Genomic DNA, 19,925 nt, shown 5'->3' on the forward strand with positions numbered 1-19,925 from the left:
ACCCCCGAACCAGTGTCTCAGCCCTCCTGAGGTTCCCAGTTGCTTACATACTCGCCCTCCGCCTCCGCCCACCGAATCCCACCTAGCTGTGGGCACTCTGGCTTCTAGTTTAACTTCTTTTGGGGACAACATGGCATGAAAGCAAGGAACACAAGCTTAGCAAAAGAATGTCTTAACCACATTCACTTCACACTTAAAAGCATTTGAGAGTTACAGATCTTTGAAAAAATAAGTCTTGAGAAGCATCTCTCTGTGGCTAATTTCACCTCTTACACATAAGGCTGAGGTTTGTCAGTATTCAGACTGGGCACAGAGCCTTCTGCTCTCTCTCTCACACACACGCACACACACTTTCAGCTTCCATGTGGCAATGATTGTCCCACTGCTCAGAGACTCAACCTCCCCCCTTCAGTATAGTCTCTCTCCTTTTTCCATGTGCCCAGGCTGAGAAGCTGCATATCCATCAGCCATGCTGCTGCCCTTCTTAGAAAATCCATTGTTCCATGGTGTGTGTTCAGCAGTTGAGGAAAAAATGTCCCTACATTGGGTTGTGGTGGCTTCTCAGTGATAGTCCTTCAATGAGGTGACAAACACTTTCCTTACATCGCAATAGACTGTTGTATGTATATTCAGCACACAGAACTAAGTGGAGATTACAAGACAAAATGGAGTTCACAGTTAGGTGCAGACGCATCCTTCTCTGTCACAAGTATGATTTTTTTTCCTTTCTTGGCAAACCTGAATTGACTTCTTCCTTGTGCAATTCATCTTCAAAATAGGTGTCTATTGAAAATGAATGCAGTGCACTATATTTTTCTCCAAATATGTTCTGTCCTCTGTTGCTTATGCTCTTAGTACTGGCCACTGGGACCATAACAGGAAATAAAAGAACTTGGAAGGAATACACTAAAATGAAAGATGATATTGTAGATGACATTGGGTTATTTCACTTGCATCTTGAGATAACCATTGCAGTTCTATCATCCTCCTTGGGAGGCTTCATTTCCACTGCAGCACATAAACTATTGTCATGTTTCTGTTTTTACAACCAAATGAACATTGTGGAGGAATATCTGTAGCTGTTCACAGAAGCCTGAAGTTTTGTCATAAAATAAGTAAAAGTCTAACTCTTTATTCTAGAGATAATTTCTTTTAAATGGTCCCTAGTAAAGGTAAATGTCTATAACTTGTCTTTCTTGGTCATCAATGGGAAAAGAACCCTGCAACCCTGGAAGCTATAGCAGACTCATTGTAGTTGAGGCACAGAGAGGGACAGTTGGTACACACTGAACAATGGATTATGTTTATACTTATTGCAGGGATTCAGGTGGGGTTTCCCCCTATCTCTGACAGGATGTTTCATGTTGTTATAGCAAATTATAGGATTGGGCCTGCCCCATGGAAGGTGAACACTTACTCCTAATCATAGTGGTTATTAGTCTAAGTGTTCACAGGATTGGGTCCCTCTTTCGTATTTCATTAGTCTTACTCCAACAACTTGTTTTTTAGATATCCCTGAATTGTTTTTTATCTTAAAGCTTGCTGTGAAAATAGGGTATTGATTTACCTATTTTTAGCTTATATACTTAGGCTTATATACTTAGGCTTTACCTTAACGGGATAGCCATTTTAGGAATGAGGTTGGGATCTCTGCTCAGTTGAATATTAATCAACAACAACAACAACAAAAGAAAACACTCGGCAGTTTAAACGTTTAACTTTATGAAGTTTCTGTGGATTTCTGTATGCTTGGCCAGAAGCACTTTGATATGGTTTAGTATAGTTCCTCATGGGATGATCACAAAAGTTACAGTTTGACTGTTGAATTAAATCTTTGGGCCCAATTCTTCTCTTACATTAGCAACTCAGTAGTTACAACAGTGTAAAATCAACGTGAGTGGGAAATCATGCTCCCTATCTCTAATTCTGTTTTCAAGAGCAAAATTGATTCATGCTGTTCCGATTGTCTGTTTCAGATAGTTAATTTATTTTGAAAAGATTAAGAAGGATGCCTCTTGAAAAGGATGTATTAAAGTAGTCTTTCCCCAAATAGGCATGTTGCCCTCATGTGTTTTCCTGCACAGAGGTCATGAAACCTTAATCCAGACCCTTAGCTGGTCTAAATTGTCATGGCTCCGTTGACTTCATGAGAGAAAACTCCACTCGGACAGATGGAAGTTTCCTCCCAGGTAGACGGATTTGCCTACCCTGCCTACATAAGAATTTGTATGGCACTCCACCCTTTAAACCTAAACATGGATCTTGGGGTGCCTACAGAGAGCAAGAGCATCTTCAGTGAAACCCTTTGGAAGCTGACCCAAGTGGAGCCAATTGGCTGCAATGAAATCTATCAATGGAGGGTAGGGTTGCCAGTTTGGTTGGAGTATTCCTGGAGGTTTCATCACATGACATATTCTTTAATTAGAGATTAATCTTTAATTCCTGGAGACTCCAGAACAATTCTGGGGGGCTGGGATTGCAGATGTATAGAGGGATCTCTGACGAGTGGAATTTTGGTTGGAAATCTGAGTTGAAGCAAGATGCATTCAGCAGCTCTTCCCTGGCTCCTCTCACTCTCTCCTCTCCTGAATCATGGAACCCCAACTCCACAGCAGGGCTACTGTGGTGGCTGAAAAGCAAGAGGAAAGGCATCAGAGCTGCTGCTCTCCCCACCCTCACTGCTTTGGGCCCAACACGCCACAGGAGCTACTGTGTACATCACCTAACAGAGGGATAGCACGTGGCCCACAGTTTGTGAACAACCCTTAGCTGTGTCTATGGTGAACTTACAGTTTGGGAAGCAGAAATGGAAGGGGAAAAGTTATGAATGTTTGTGGACTTCAAATTGCCTAAGTATAATAGGAGAGGAGAAAATCCTAGATTGGATATGATGGCTTTCCAGACATTTAAGGGAAAAAAATGGTGTAAACTACATTTTACTGTGCATGTTTGTGCACATTTATCATCCCATAAAGGTTGGGATTGCAAGTATTTTTGATGTCTCAGAAAGAAAATCTTTTTTTTTTTAGTGTTGTGAAGAATTTCTTCAGGTTCCTACATTGAACTCACCCATGTCAAAGCATTAAAGGACTGTGGTTCTTTGCTGCTTCCTTAAAAATGCTGTGTTCTCTTTCGCTATTAGTTATTTACTTCCAGAGGGATGAGTGCATTGCACTTTACAAAACACCGTAGAGTTCCCTACCCTGAGGAACTTGCAAAACAATCAACTAAATCTAAATATTTATTCTCTTTGTCTGCATGAAATATCATTTGGTTCTATAGATGTTTGCACGGAATGTACTCTGCCATGTTTGTTTCATTTCCTATGGTTTTAGTTTAGAAAGAAGTTTTTAATAGGAGAGAGAAATATTCCTAGGGTGGAAAGCAGTGCAAACCATTTGTAATACTCTGTTGTAATTATCTTAAGTAGATACGCTTGTTGGAGAACTTGTGTTTGTTGGGTTGCATTTTAGTTATCACTCTGATTCCCCAGGTAGTCTTGGATCTGATGGATCTTCATACACCTCCCTCTTTTAAGTATGTGCTACCATATGTTGTGAGGATATGTAATGCCAACATAGAAGTCTGACACCTGTAAACATACTTTTCACCTTCCAGGGTCCCGATGTGGAACATCAGTGTGTGACAAATAAGGGACACAGATGTCCCTTGTACAGAAAACTTAAAATGATGTGGGATTTAGGCCCCGTAGTGTAAGTCTTTCTATAACCTGAGTTCCTTAATTCTGAATTCCTGATTGAAAAAGAGAGAGAAACCCAGATTTGTGTGGAATATAATTAATTTTGGTATCTCTGCAAATGAGGGACATTTGAGAGGTAGGCCTGTGAGGTAATGCATATGTCTGACCTTGATTATTTGTGTTTAATTTTTTTCAGGAGCTTAGAGGAGAAAATAAACATGATCCTACCCTTACAGTGAATGTTTGTACTTCTTACAGAGATAAAAAAAATAATGTGTGCCAGGATGCCCACATCAGAAGCATACCATTGAGCTTCCCTAAATGGCCTCAAGGGAATGGTCAGATCTGGAACTGACTGGGGCCCTGTTAATTCTTCTGTTACCATTGGTTTAAGGTTACCCAGGACACACACTGTCTTTACTAGTTTCTCCCCAGACCCCCACCACCCCACGTGTGTGTGTGTTACACACATGCACTTGGATCTCTGCCTTTTCTTTGCCTTCCCTGAGAGGGCATCCTTTGGTCTGGCCCACTGCTGAGGCAGCTCGGCCCCCAAATAGGTATCCGTTTTCTCCACCGCCTCACCAGCACTGGCCAGAACCACTTGACCCAAATTTGGACTCCCACAGGCAGAATATGCAAGAATTGCTCCTGGACTAGTAGGTCCATGATTTTTTCTGTGGAGTTTGTCACTGGAGCCAGCCAACGGCTCATGCAGTCCCAAAACTGTTGGGCTATTTTCTGTGGTCATACTCCCTGTGGGAATAGTTTGACCAGAAACGTTTGCTGATACCTCTCCTGAGTCAAGCCCAGCCAGCCCAAAATAGCTGCATATTAGCCCATCTGTTCATTACTCATCTTTATATGCTGCCTGTGCCACTCCCATCAGGGGATCCTGTGGCCACCCAAGATGATTCCTCCCAGCTGGCCACACTGGCCACTTGCACAGATGTGCAGAGGAAGGTCTCAGTGTCATCTTCTGGACCCAGCTTTGCTGATCCAGCTACAGGCCTGCCTGAGCTACCCTTTCCTGATCATCAGATTTCTTAAAGCCTATTTCTCCAGCTGTTTTAGGAACTGCTCCTGGTGCTCCATCCTCTGCCACTGCTGTTCAGCAGCAAGCTGTGTCTCCTGCAGGTTTTCTAGAAGTTTACAGGTGGATGGGCTGGGTCTGCCTCTGCTGTTCCTGTGTTGCTGGCCTACTGCCATCAGGCATAGAATGTCTTCCACCTTTCATTCATAAATACCACCCCCCCTCCAAACAAAATGCTTGCTAGTTATCTCCCATCTATCACTGGCTCTTCTGTATTTGTTCCAATATCCCCTTGATTCCAGGGATCTAGTGAGTGCCCACATTCTCCACTAGGGTGTCATTGCATCGCCACTGCCTACATGCTTCTTTGTAGTGGAGCAAAACATTGCAGCTGCTCTACCTCAGTTTCTCAAATGGAGTTTCTAGCCTGCTCTGGTCATTTGTGGGTCTGCCTGCCAGCTTGGTCACAACAAAAATTTAACCTTCTTCTGGGGTAGCAGAGTCCAGCGCCACAGTCCAAAAGAAACACAAAATAAAGGAGTCTTTGTCCTAGGTGGACTTAATTCTTAGCCCTTCTGGTGGTGTTTGTCCCCTCGCTTCCCTTCCGGTGGATATGACTCTGCTGAATCCTGCTTAACAGCTGACAGGTCCAGGTACACACAGAGTCCCAGGTCAGAGTCTACCTTCCTTCCATGAAGACAATGACAGGCAGGAATTTTATCAGTTCCTGGCCCTAACCTGGCTTCTCTCCCCAAGTTAGAGCTGTTGGTCTGCTCCCTTTCCCTGCCAGCTCCCAGCTAAGCAGGCTGTCCCCTTTTTAGCCCGTCCTTCAGGCCTGATGTCCATTTCAGATGTAGTGGTTGGGGCTGATGGCGCTCACAGCAGTTCATTGACCTTTTACAGGTCAGTGTGAGGTTTGTAACCCCATCACAGTGCTTACCCCTTAAGCCCTCAAACTACCCTGTTGTACAATACTTTACTTTGACCACCAGATTATCAATTAGAATGTGACCTTGGTAAGTAATTGCTGAAAATAGTTACCATTTGGTGACCTGTCATAGTTGAAATGAAATGGGAGTCTCAGTCCAGTTCCTAGTCGACAAGTGTCCATGTTAAAGTTGACACAAATTGTCACTGTTACTGGCAATCTCAGCAGAGGCCCAGAGAATAGGCACAGATGCTGAACTAGTTATTCACCAGTAGAGGTGCTCCCACAGGTCAGGCTGGAAGCCTTCTTGTAGGGTGGTGTTTGGAGATTGTTGTACATTCTTGTTCTAGGCATATAGGCTCTAGCCAGCAAACACATAGGCACCTGCTTTCTTCAAAGCACTTAGCAGGTGTCTAAGTTCTTTGCTGAATGAGAGCTATAAGATTTGATTCAGAGTCAACAGCAATTTTCCATTTTGAATCAGGCCCACAGAACTTTAGGCGGATATTTTCCAAGAAGCCTGATGAAGTTAAGCCCCAACTCTTATTGAAAGTAAATGCCCAATACCTTAATTCTCATAAGAACTACATCACTTGATTTCCACTAAGGTCAAACTTGGGGGAAAAAGTAAGTGTTCATTACCATATTGGGGTGATTGGCAGGTTCTTGTGATGTGTTAGGGATCTAAACCACTTTCAACTCAAAACAGCAAAGACTGAGTTAAACATGCACTTGATGAGTGTTAGCGAGACCATGACAAAACCAAAGAGCTGTCTGCAAATCACAGAAGCAGAGCCAATTTCTAAATACTGTCTTGAGTGATTTATGCACCAGTCAGAAATTAATTGCTGACTGAAATTTAAATGATATATCTATTTGGTTTCATTCTGAAGATTTTTTTGTTCCATTTAGAGTTTTATTCTAGTTTATTTATCTTCCTAAGATTTTTGCTTCCCCTCTCCTCTTATTTCTTAACTTCCATTAAGCACACATTATTTTGCCTTTGCACTGACTCATGTTGCTGTATTACAAATATTGCACATGACAACAACCAGACTTGCTTGGCTCTAGTCAATTCTGTCAAAATAAATGACCTTCATCTTCCACATTTGCATGTGCTTGGTGCATTCTGTGGGGAAATCACATTCAGGCAGCTGTGGGCAAATCTAGTAATATGAATGTCTGACCTAAGCTTTGCACAAGGATGAAACATCCCCCAAAACCTAGTTTCATGTGCTCGTGTCTTACAAGGTGATTTCTCCTCCCCTGAAGTAGAGCCCATGCAATTAATCATTGAATGTGAAGGTCTATGAGCTCATTTTTGTTGTTGCAAAGTTTGCCTGTCTATTTTGGATCCATGTTTACTAGTGGCATTTTTTTAGACACAGGCACCTGATTATTATATCAATATACCACATATTGTCATTAAATTGGCACTTGGGTGAATACAATAGAAACGTATGTGTCTACATGCTTTGTTCACGCTGATGATTTGTGCACTCAACTATGGGATCTGACATTTTATACAATTTAAATTTGGACTTCCCAAATTTATTAATAGTGACATCTGAAATTTTATAGAAGACATTTCAGCTTTCAAGTTGTTTTTGTGCTATTTCTCTAGTCCTTTTATTTCGACATGCTTTTATTTCTATTATATAAATGCTAATAAAACATTTTTTTAGATAGGGTAGTGCCAGCATAATTCATTTATCTTAATCAGATAAAAATGCTGAATCTTTTGATAGTGAAGAAAGTACAGAGTCCTATAGCTTAGGAGTGGCCACTTCATCAGCTTCCTCTTCCTTCAGATGTAATATAAAATTATTTAGAAGTTTTCTATCCTGATCTTGACAGCTAGTATCAAGGGGAAAGCTAACAGCACTGCAGCATGATTACAGTAAATGCCAAATCTGCAGCCTCAAGCAAGGTGTAGTCCAGCTATGAATAATACTTTTTCGTAGATTACTTTACAACAAAAATATGCTCTGTGCAATACCCTTTGTAATTAAACTTCCAGTATGGATGCAACAAACATGCTGAATAAATCTACCCCATTAATATTTTCACACATGAAAGCTGAAGATGATTGTATGGCTATTGCTATAGTAACATCTTTGCTGGTTAGTCAGTCCATCAAGACAGGGACAGGTTCAAGGATCTGTTGTTAACAAACCAACATTGGGTTCAGTTTGAGGCATAAGACAAAAACAAGTGTCAGTGAATATAGAATATACATACTAATAATTATTTTTATTATTTGTATTCCAGTACTGCCTAGAAGTCCCAGTCAAAATAGAGGATACATTGTGCTAACTGCTGTACTTATAGGATATATCTCCAAAGCATTTGGGAGTCTACCTGGACTAGAGGCTCGCTCCCAGCTGCAGTATAGCTGTACCTTAAATGTGTTATCCCAACTTGGCCACAGACATCCTGTGTGAGAGGGGCTCTGAACTTGCGTCTCCTGAAACCCCATCTAATGCTTTAGCCACAAGACTATCCTTGCTGTCGTCTAACTTTTGTGGCAAGGCACCTTCTCAGTCTCCCCAGCCTCTGCTGCTTTTAGCCCTGGTGGGACAGGCTTGGGTTTAATATGGTCCCCCTTGGGACACAGGGGAAGTCTGCTCCCCGTATCTCCACCAGTCCTGTTTAGAGTCTTTTTACTCCCTTGTGGGAGAGAGTACTGCCTCTCCTCCTGGTGAGGCTCGCTGTCTTGCTTTTCCAACACTCCTGGCAGCAGGGCTCCTTCTCTCTCAGCTCTGCCCCTCTCCTTCCTCCCAGGGAAGGGTTTAAAAAGGTCTCAGGCAGCCCTAAGTTGGAATCAGCTGATCCTAATTAACCTCAGGTAGCTCCCCCTCAGCTGATTCTAAGTGCTACCTTGGCAACCCTTTCTCAGCTGAACCTGATTGACCTGTAGTTGCCTCCCAGTTGATAAGGAGGAGGGCCTTTTAACCCTCTGGGACTGATTCCTGCCCCTCCCTTGCAGCTGTCTGTCCTGAGTTTATCACACTTTTCACCCCAATACCAGTAGATGTCTTGTTGGGAAATGACCTACAATCCTGGCCCTGAATCTGAGGTCACTTGTGTTATTACTCAGAGCAAAAATCAGAAAGCCACAGCCCTTGGTTCTGACCCTGAGCTGTGAGCTTTCTCACAACGTAAGGCCTGGAGAGCTTTCCCGTGATTCTTTTTTAACTTAATAGTGATTTCTAAAAACAATACTTAATTGTTTTACTTCAAAATTCTTCTGCTTGCAGTTTTCAATTTAAATCCGAAGAGGAAAGTTAAGCGCAGAATGACCACAGGAGAGCTCTCCTGAAAGCAGCTTCAGTGCCAGGGAATAAATCCAGACCAGGAAGTAGTTGTTTACAAAAACAGTTCCAGCCAATGATGGATATCATCACAAGTTGCAGCTGCTCTTAGCCAATCAGGAGCATGGAATTTTTGAAGCCAGGATTTTTTTTACGGAACAAATGATGTTTCCTAGTCAACTTACATTTTCATTTGGCACAGCATTGCACTTGTATTTCTCAATCATTCATATTCCAGACGAGCAATAAATCTAAAAGTCATTGCCTACTCTACTCATCAGGTAGACATGCATAATGATTCTAGTTCCATTATAAGAAATGAGAGGGTTTCGTCCCTGCCAGTTGGCTCTTGGATATGTCATATCTTTTTCTCTTTTGGTCTGTTTCTGTCAACAGTAGCCTAGCATCTCATTCACAAGAGATGATTTAAATTGTCCATTATTTGTTTTATCTATTTTTCAGGGGATTTGTCAGAGTAATTCATGCTTGGGTCTAATTCAAATTGTGTACTATTTATTCAGTGTTTCAATATATTTTTTTTTCTCAGATTACTAAATAAATTGCACTAATCCTAATTCAAATCTACAGAAAAAAACAAACACACCAAAAACGAAAACAAAACAGTTGATTGTAAATTTGCACACATTTTTTTTAAATTCAAGTACAAGCTAAGAGAATTATGTGCCTTAGAATTATGTCATGTGAGAGTGCATAATGAAATGAATTTAGGTACTCTGAATTAGGAGAGAAGTGAGGAAAACAACAGACTACTTTAAATGTCTTAGGGTCAGGGCTGCTTCTTAACACATAAAACCATTCTCTGGTCTCATGGGTACTAGTTGCGTACTGGAAAAAAGCAGTGGATTGGTGGGTTATCCCAATAGAATAGGTCAGAAAGCAATAGGCTACTTGGAAAAGCGTTTATAGACTTGGCACGTCTGTAGTGTGTTGTTTTAATAAAAGTATTTTAGTTTCACATTTTGTAATATTGAAGGATCTTGACATGGAATAAGGGGTGTCAGCATGGAAATGAATGGTCTATATTCCTCATTATTTTTTGCTTGTCTTACAACAAATGACTGCAAATATTTTTTGGTTCTTTCTAAAAGAGACTGTACATAACACTTTTTACATACCACAATGATGTGGTGGCTTTTTTTTGTTGGTTATTCTAAGCAGAAAATATAAACCATATAACTGACATCAGCGTTTATCGCGAGTAGGATTTCTATTGAATCTTGCAATGCATTTTCAAAAAGTTGTCTCAAAGTGGAAATTATTATGCTTTGCAAGAAACTCATACAGTTTTGAAAGACTTGCAAAAACAAATGGAGGAACATTAACATAACTTCCTATGAAATAATAATGTTGAGCATATTTCAGATGTTTATACATTAAAACTCACCTTCTTCAGAATAATCCCTGATTCTCTTGCACATTTAAAATATATGTAAGGTGCTTATATGGTCTCGCTTATCACAATATCAGAGCATCTCACAATCTCTAGTGTAGTTATCCTCTCAACATCCCTGTGAGATAGGGAAGTGCTATTATCCCCATTTATTTTCCAGTTCAGGACCAAGGCCATAAGTCTCTTAGGAAGTCTATGCAGAAGAAGGAGGGAATAGAACTCAGATCCTCCATAGTCTAGGCTACACCCCAAACCACTGGACCATCCTTCTCTAGCAGTAACAGAAGAACTCACTATTATGGATAAAATATTATTTAAATTACCTGTGCATCTTTTGAAGAGTGACAGTTTTATCTTTTGATGGTACGATCTTCTCTGCATCATTTTTTATATCACAGCCTGGTAGTGTTAATTGACTGTCAATGAAATTTTATTATGAACTCACAAATAAATGTACATATTCACTGAAAGGCTTTAAGGCTAGGAGAACCCATTATGCTGCTGCAATAGCTTAATTCCTTACTGTGTAACATTATAGTTAATTCTGTTTTGTCCTCTTAAATTCTATGGTGTGCATATCTCCTGGGCTTTGGAATCAGTGCACTAATATTAAAGTGGTAATCAAAATTCCCTCTAAATATTCATGCAAATAAATGACTCCCATGTGTCTGAATGCCAAGGCTGCAGTCAGAAGCATTTATTTGGTATTGTAGAGCAGGGGTTCTCAACCTTTTTCCTTCTGAGGCTCCCCCGACATGCTATAAAAACTCCATGGCCCACCTGTGCCGCAACAACTGTTTTTCTGCATATAAAAACCAGGGATGGCATTGGGGGTAGGAGGGCAAGTGCCCAGAACCCCTCACACCATAGGGGGCATTGCAAAGCTAAGTTGCTCAAGTCCTGGGTGGTGGGGCTCAGGGCCCCTGGCTGCAGTCCTGTGTGGCGGGACTTTGGCTTTCTGCCCTGGGCCCTAGCAAGTCTAATGCCAGTCATACTTGGTGGACCCCCTGAAACCTGCTCGCAGCCCCCCAGGGGGCCCTGGACCCCTGGTTGAGAACCACTGTTGTAGAGGGATCTAGTTATTGAAAAGTACACTAGGACACAGTATTTTAATATTGTTACTCTTTTGCAAGGGGGAAAAAAAGCTGCACGTGAATCTGCACTAGTGGCGTTTGAAACAAATGATTTAAGATGGAAGTGACCATCTCTCTTTAAAAGTCCAGTCTGTACTTAATGGTGTGTGTTAAGAGAGTTGGAGTTTTGCCAGGTTTTTAATATAGTGAATTTGTAATTCCGCCTCAATCTCCCACATGCGCACACACATAGCAATCTTGCCATAATGATTTCAATTTTAATAAAGGGTTGTGATTTTCTAAATCACTTATAAATAATTATATTTCAAAGACATGCTGTCATTCAGTCAATCTGAGGTAGTACAGACTCTTTAGTCCATAAATCAGAAATTTGGAAGCATTTTTCTATAAATCAGTGAAACGCTAAATCACTGAAATTCATGTGTTTCAACTCTGATTGACTGACCTAAATTTAGATAGTTTTTCAAAAAGTAAATTAAATGTGCAGGTGATCCTCTGAGGTAACTATACCAGGACTGCTTGGAAATAGTGACCATAATATTATAACATTTAACATCCCTGTGGTGGGAAGAACATCTCAACGGCCCAACACTGTGGCATTTAATTTCAGAAAGGGGAACTATGCAAAAATGAGGGGGTTAATTAAACAGAAATTAAAAGGTATAGTGACTAAAGTGAAATCCCTGCAAGTTGCATGGACGCTTTTTAAATACACCATAATAGAGGCCCAACTTAAATGTGTACCCCAAATTAAGAAACACAGTAAAAGAACTAAAAAAGAGCCACTGTGGCTTAACAACCATATAAAAGAAGCAGTGAGAGATAAAAAGGAATCTTTTAAAAAGTGGAAGTCAAATCCTAGCGAGGTAAATAGAAAGGAGCATCAACACTGCCAAATTAAGTGTAAAAATGTAAAAAGAAAAGCCAAAGAGGAGTTCGAAGAATGGCTAGCCAAAAACTCAAAAGGTAATAACAAAATGTTTAAGTACATCAGAAGCAGGAAGCCTGCTAAACAACCAGTGGGGATCCTGGATGATTGAGATACAAAAGGAGCGTTTACAGACGATAAAGTCATTGCAGAGAAACTAAATGGATTCTTTGCTTCAGTCTTCACGGCTGAGGATGTTAGGGAGATTCCCAAACCTGAGCCGGCTTTTGTAGGTGACAAATCTGAGGAACTGTCACATATTGAAGTGTCACTAAAGGAGGTTTTGGAATCAATTGATAAACTTAACATTAACAAATCACTGGGACCGGATGGCATTCACCCAAGAGTTCTGAAAGAACTCAAATGTGAAGTTGTGGAACTACTAGCTATGGTTTGTAACCTGTCCTTTAAATCGGCTTCTGTACCCAGTGAATGGAAGATAGCTAATGTAACGCCAATATTTTAAAACGGCTCTAGAGGTGATCCCAGCAGTTACAGACCGGTAAGTGTAATGTCAGGACTGGGCAAATTAGTTGAAACAGTAGTAAAGAATAAAATTGTCAGACACATAGAAGAACATAAATTGTTGGGCAAAAGTCAACATGGTTTCTGTAAAGGGAAATCGTGTCTTACTAATCTATTAGAGTTCTTTGAAGGGGTCAACAAACATGTGGACAAGGGGGATCCAGTGGACATAGTGTACTTAGATTTCCAGAAAGCCTTTGACAAGGTCCCTCACCAAAGGCTCTTAGGTAAATTAAATTGTCATGGGATAAGAGGGAAGATCCTTTCATGGATTGAGAACTGGTTAAAAGACAGGGAACAAAGGGTAGCAATAAAATGTAAATTCTCAGAATGGAGAGGGGTAACTAGTGTTGTTCCCCAAGGGTCAGTCCTAGGACCAATCCTATTCAACTTATTCATAAATGATCTGGAGAAAGGGGTAAAAAGTGAGGTGGCAAAGTTTGCAGATGATACTAAACTGCTCAAGATAGTTAAGACCAAAGCAGACTGTGAAGAACTTCAAAAAGATCTCACAAAATTAAGTGATTGGGCAACAAAATGGCAAATGAAATTTAATGTGGATAAATGTAAAGTAGTGCACATTGGAAAAAATAATCCCAACTATACATACAATATGATGGGGGCTAATTTAGCGACAACAAATCAGGAAAAAGATCTTGGAGTTATTGTGGATAGTTCTGCGAAGATGTCCACACAGTGTGCAGAGTCGGTCAAAAAAGCAAACAGGATGTTAGGAATCATTAAAAAGGGGATAGAGAATAAGACTGAGAATATATTATTGTCCTTATATAAATCCATGGTACTCCCACATCTTGAATACTGCATACAGATGTGGTCTCCTCAGCTCAAAAAAAGATATACTGGCACTAGAAAAGGTTCAGAAAAGGGCAACTAAAATGATTAGGAGTTTGGGACGGGTCCCATATGAGGAGAGATTAAAGAGGCTAGGACTTTTCAACTTGGAAAAGAGGAGACTAAGGAGGGATATGATAAACGTATATAAAATCATGAGTGTTGAGGAGAAAGTAGATAAGGAAAAGTTATTTACTTATTCCCATAAATATTCCAAGAACTAGGGGCCACCAAAGGAAATTAATGGGCAGCAGGTTTAAAACAAATACAAGGAAGTTCTTCTTCACACAGTGCACAGTCAACTCGTAGAACTCCTTGCCTGAGGAGGTTATGAAGGCTAGGACTATAACAGTGTTTAAAAGAAAACTGGATAAATTCATGGAGGTTAAGTCCATTAATGGCTATTAGCCAGGATGGGTAAGGAATGGTGTCCCTAGCCTCTGTTTGTCAAAGGAGATGGATGGCAGGAGAGAGATCACTTGATCATGACCTGTTAGGGTCACTCCCTCTGGGGCACCTGGCATTGGCCACTGTCAGTAGACAGGATACTGGGCTAGATGGACCTTTGGTCTGACCCAGTACGGCCATTCTTATGTTCTTATGACTCTCTTAAACTACAAACAGAATTTCAAAACAAGAAAGTATTGTCTAACATTTCAATGAAGCTTATTTGTTAAGGTGCAAACTGAGCATAAATGGTCTGTGATGGATATACCAATCTGACACTTGGCAACAAGGGGTTAAGGAACTGCTCTGGGCTTAGCCAGCTCTGCCCCACTACACTTGTAAGAGATGCACAGACTGGAGGAGGAGGTAGAAGGGAGCAGAACAGCTCACTTGCAGGCAGACAAGGGAAGAGAAAGGACTGCTACCTGGCAGCTTCTGAGGAAAGGGCTGAGGGAAGGGAGGACCTGCTTCCGTTATACCCTGAAAGGGAGGCATTTCCTTCTCTTGCATACTGACTCTGTTTGTTTGTGTTAGTTTCCCTTGTTTTGTATATGGACTACCTTGGAAGGGGAGAGTCTTAGAACAGACCTGGCCACCCTAAGAGGGAGAGAGCTGCCATGCCACCACCAGCTGCGAAGAGGTGCCAAGCGATGAGCTGATCCCCTTCACATCTTCCTGTTACGGGCTGTAAACTTTGGACATTAGATGGGTTGTAGGAAGTGGCCAAGGGAGGACAGCCTTAAGGCGCTTCTGGCTGTCAGTCCCTTTGGTCGCCCTCACAGGACCCTGGGCCGGAGCCTGGTGGAGTGGCAGGGCCTGGGCTCCCCTACCAAAACCCTTCTCTGCATATCATAGGGCCTAATCCCCTGACCAGTAGGCAACGCTCTCCCCAAGCAAGATGATCACGTGGTCCTTAATATAAATGTGGGCTTTGTATTAGGACTGACTTTGCACATGTAAACTGTAATTCAGCATTCAAGTGCAGTATTCAAGAATTACTGGATGGTTATTGGCTCACTAGGCAAAGTAGTTGTGATGGGTTGGGTCACAGAAACCCCCTTGAGACTGCCACCTGATGTGCTGAGACTACCTCTGAGCCCGTTTTCCCTGACACCTTGGGACTTCAGTACCCTGTCTTGTTGAGTTAGACACTCTAGTCTGCTGCAAACACAGACTCAGATCTGAACCATGTTCCCCATAAGCTGCAGATTTAACTGGAAACAGCTTAAGAAGTGCTCCTGTCTCTAGCACCCAGACACGGAGTTCCCAGTGGGATTCAAACCCCAAATAAGTCAGTTTTACTCTGTATAAAGCTTATACAGGGTAAACTCATAAATTGTTTGCCTTCTGTAACACTGATAGAGAGATATGCCCAGCTGTTTGCTCCCCCAGGTAATAATTACTTGCTCTGGATCAATTAATAAGCAAAAAGTGATTTTATTAAATATAAAAAGTAGGATTTAAGTGGTTCCAAGTAATAACAGACAGAACAAAGTAAATTACCAAGCAAAATAAAATAAAACACGCAAGTCTAAGCCTAATACAGAAGGAAACTGAATACAGATGAAATCTCACTCTCACAGATGTTCCAATAAGTTTCTTTCACAGACTAGACTCCTTTCTAATCTGGGCCCAATCCTTTCCCTTGGTACAGTCCTTGTTCCAGCTCAGTGGTAACTAGGGCCTTGACTACACTTGCACGTTATACTGCAATAAAGCCTCTCAGAGCGCTCTACCTTACTCACTGTCCACACTGGCAAGACACACAACGCGCTCTGACTCCCTGGCTGGAGCGCTCCTGGTACTCCAGCTTGTCGAGAGGATTAACAGCTGTTGTGTATTGGGTGAGACGCTTCAGTGCCAGTGTAAACGAGAAGTAACGTTACAATGCTCTAATTGACCTCTGGAAACATCCCATAATCCCTTAACTGAACTGAAGTGGCCTCTCTTGTCTTTGTTGTGAACTCGGGACATGGAAGTGCCCTTTCAAAGCTCTGTTTCGGAGTGCCGGCTGCTTATCTGGTCTGAGAAAAAACAAACAGCTAATGTTTGCTTTGAGTGAGTGAGAGAGAGGTGGGAGGGCTCCCTTTTGGAGTGCTGGCTGCTCCGAGGGAAAAAACCAAACAGCTAATGTTTGCTTTGAGTGAGAGAGAGGCAGGAGAGGGAGGGGGGTCTGAACTTACAAGACAGTGTGCTGACACACTCTCAGCACCCCAGAAACCCACTCTCTCTCCCCCCACACTCCCTGTCACACTCCACCCCACCCCCATTTGAAAAACACGTTGCAGCCACTTGAACGCTGGGATAGCTACCCATAATGCACCACTCCCAATGCAGCTGCAAGTGCTGCAAATGTGGCCACACCAGTGCGCTTTCAGCTCTCAGTGTGGACAGACCACAGCGCTTTCCCTAGTGCGCTCTACGAAGGCGGGTTTAACTTAAAGCACTCTACAGCTGCAAGTGTAGCCAAGCCCTAGGGGATTTCTCATGACTGCAGCCCCCTTTGCCAGCACACAGGTATACAGGAAGACTTACAAGTAAACAGAGCCATTTACAACCAATTATCCTGGTTAATGGGAGCCATCAAGATTCCAAGCCATCATTAATGGCCCACAATTTGCATAATTACAATAGGACCTCAGAGTTATATTTCATATTTCTAGTTTCAGATACAAGAATGATACATTTATACAAATAGGATGATTATACTCAGTAGATTATAAGCTTTGTAATGATACCTTACAAGAGACCTTTTGCGTGAAGCATATTCCAGTTACTTTATATTCATACTCATTAGAATATTTTCATAAAACCACAGAGTGCAACGTTACAGTAGTGTTTTATATGCCCAGGGCCGGCTCCAGACCGCAGCGAGCCAAGCGCGCGCTTGGGGCGGCATTTTGCCGGGAGGGCGGCAGGCGGCTCCGGTGGACCTCCCGCAGGCATGACTGCGGAGGGTCCGCTGGTCCCGCGGCTCCGGTGGACCTCCCGTAGACGTGCCTGTGGGAGGTCCAACAAAGCCGCGGGACCAGCGGACCATCCGCAGGCACGTCGGCAAGAGGTCCCCCGGAGCCGCGGGACCAGCAACCGCCAGAGCGCCCTGCACTGCGCGCCGCCCTGCTTGGGGTGGCGGAATTCCTAGAGCCACCCCTGTTAATGCCTACTCCTCCACACTCCTAGAATCTTACAATAGTTTGTTTAAGGCCTTTAACCTTCTCTCTGAGGATCTCTTATTTAATGAATGGAGCCTCATACCTCCTTGATATTATTATTGGGAAACCGGGGAACAGAGAATTGAATATCTTGCCCAGTATCTCACAGAAATTGTGTCAGAGCTGGAAATAAAATCTAGAAGTCCTGAATGGGATTTTTAATTTTTTGGTGCTGTTCTCCAGTTGACATCTCCTCCTCCTTAAATTATTTGTTCATTCTCAATGGTGCTCTAACTATGATCTAGAGAGATCAAATAGTTTGTCTGTTTTCACAGAGATTGTTGTGATTATTTTCTTTATTTCTGATCACTCTGCCTGGAATGGCAGTGGTGGTGGTGGTGGTTTTTTTTTTAAGTTAAAAACCGTAGGAGGGAGAGGTTAGGGTTTTGTTTTATTTGTTTTTGTTTTGTTTTACAGTAAGTTTATAAAAATACCTGTTAAAATTTACAATTATTCCTAGGGAAAAATAAATTAATTCAGCAGTGCTGCCTTTCCCACCGAAGTTCCAATGATGGTCATAGGTCTATGCTACCCAGGGGGTCTACGCTGTAGGCCCTGATTCAGCAAAGTACTTAAGCACAAGCTTCAAGTACATGAATATTTTGACTGGAGCCATATAACTGACTCCCCAATCTCAGCACCGCAGATTTGGTTACAGGTGAGGAGGGAACTAGATGTGACTATAAACATCTTAATTGCAAACTGCGCCACAAAGCCTAAGGCTGATTCAGCTCATTTAAAAAACGCAACAGTGAGCGAGAGCTTTCATGAGGCATTTGTGGCAAGATGTTACACCAGCATTTGGAGAAGAAAAAGATTGTTTCAGAATTGTATTGGGGATATTCCAGAAGGCCTCCAGAAACTGATCTGCAATGTACTGCTGTGGTTCTGTCTTACAAACTGAATCAGAGCTATATTCCTGCCACAGTCTGATCTCAGTACATGTGATATAATTGCTTAACATGTATAGACTCTTTCATCTGTCTTTGTGAAGCAAGTGTGATACCCTGCTGATACCCATACTGCCGTTCTCTCTGTTTATTAACAGAGAAATATTGCTTATGAGATGTTGCATTGCATTCTCTCAACATTATGTTCTCCCTTCAAGGAATAAGGGCCCTATCGTGTCAGGTTCCCTGAGTTGCCATTGTATACAGCAGGATTTGGGTGCTTAGCACATTGCAGCTTCAGTCCCTAAGAGAATATTATTGGCATTGAACTTAGTTGTCATCTTTTTCATTTTTCAGAGTCACCCAGCACTGATGAAGTTTCTAATACAAACTGAAAGTATGCGACTAGTCATCAGTCTGGAGAGAAATGAGTAAGTAGATCTGATTCATATTCCTTGCACACAGGAGGTGCTAGTGGAGGGATTATAGTCTTAAAACTGATGGGGTGTGTAATGCTTGGATCTGTGGGAAAGTCTACTTCCTAGTGCTTATGGAAACAAACTCCTGCCAAGAGTGTTTCATTCCAGTTTGTATTTTGGCTCTTATAATTCTGGTTACTGTATTGTGAGAATCTAGTATCTCTATATATGACATTGAAAAGAAAACCATTTCCTCTCAGTGTTTTCCTTGTTATCAGCCTTTTGTTTTTCCTGTGGCAACTCCCTCTGTTTACATATTGAGGGAAACCCTGTGGGTCCTGGAGCATCTTCCTGGAGGGTCTATTCTTCCCTGATACCCCCTGCTGCCATTGGCTGACTGCCTGTGCACACACACTGTGCCCCTGAGATACAGAGCATGAGTCAGTCAGTATTAATCCCCTGCTGGAATTTTCAATGGAGGTTCCATGGGCTTCTTGGAGGGGGAGGTGAGATGATGCCACATAAAGCAGTTACCATCTGTCTTGGTCCCACCATCCCTGGTAAGATGATACTCCCAAACTGCAAAGCCCCAGCTTTGTGATGTTCATGCAGTAGAGCCTCTATGGGGGAGGTGAACAATTCCTATTCAACCCTTTTCTCTCTAATCTGCACTTACCGGCCACATGGACTGTGTTTTGTGCAAATTTCAGCTGCACTTGCTGGTATTGTATGAAATGCCCATAAGTAGGCAGGACAGAGCTGTGTGTTTCTCTTTGGTACCGCTAGTTCGGTCCATTATTATGAGACTGAGGTCAAGGCCCCCTGGTACTAGGCACTATACATACACATAGAAACAGGGTCCTTGTCATGAAGAATTTACAGTCCAATTAGACAAGACAGACAAGGGGTGAGGAACAGAGGTACACAGAAATTAAGTGGCTTGCCCAGGGTCACTGAGGAAGTCTGTGTCAGAGCCAGTAATTGAACACAGATCACCCAAGTTTTAGTCCTTTGCCTTAACCAAGAGGTCATCCTTCCTCTTTAGGCCTAAGTTCTCATGCCAACAGTACCAACCACATTCTGGGAAGCAGACAGAGGTGGAACCATCCAAGTGAACAGAAAATGTCCTGTGTGTCTCATACAAAATACTATACAGTTTGTGTTACATTACA

At 42.1% G+C, this 19,925-nt stretch overlaps 1 protein-coding gene across 1 annotated transcript in view; it reads left to right on the forward strand.

The window, feature by feature from the left end:
• Positions 1-19,925, forward strand: part of ADAM12 (ADAM metallopeptidase domain 12) — a 315,046-nt gene that overhangs the window by 59,300 nt on the left and 235,821 nt on the right. Inside the window, exon 3 of the mRNA XM_045023718.1 lies at positions 18,692-18,765. Coding sequence (XP_044879653.1) covers positions 18,692-18,765 — 74 coding nt within the window. The remainder of the gene's footprint in view (positions 1-18,691; positions 18,766-19,925) is intronic.

This window comes from Mauremys mutica, chromosome 7, assembly GCF_020497125.1.
Source record: "Mauremys mutica isolate MM-2020 ecotype Southern chromosome 7, ASM2049712v1, whole genome shotgun sequence".
NCBI classification, from domain to species: domain Eukaryota; kingdom Metazoa; phylum Chordata; order Testudines; family Geoemydidae; genus Mauremys; species Mauremys mutica.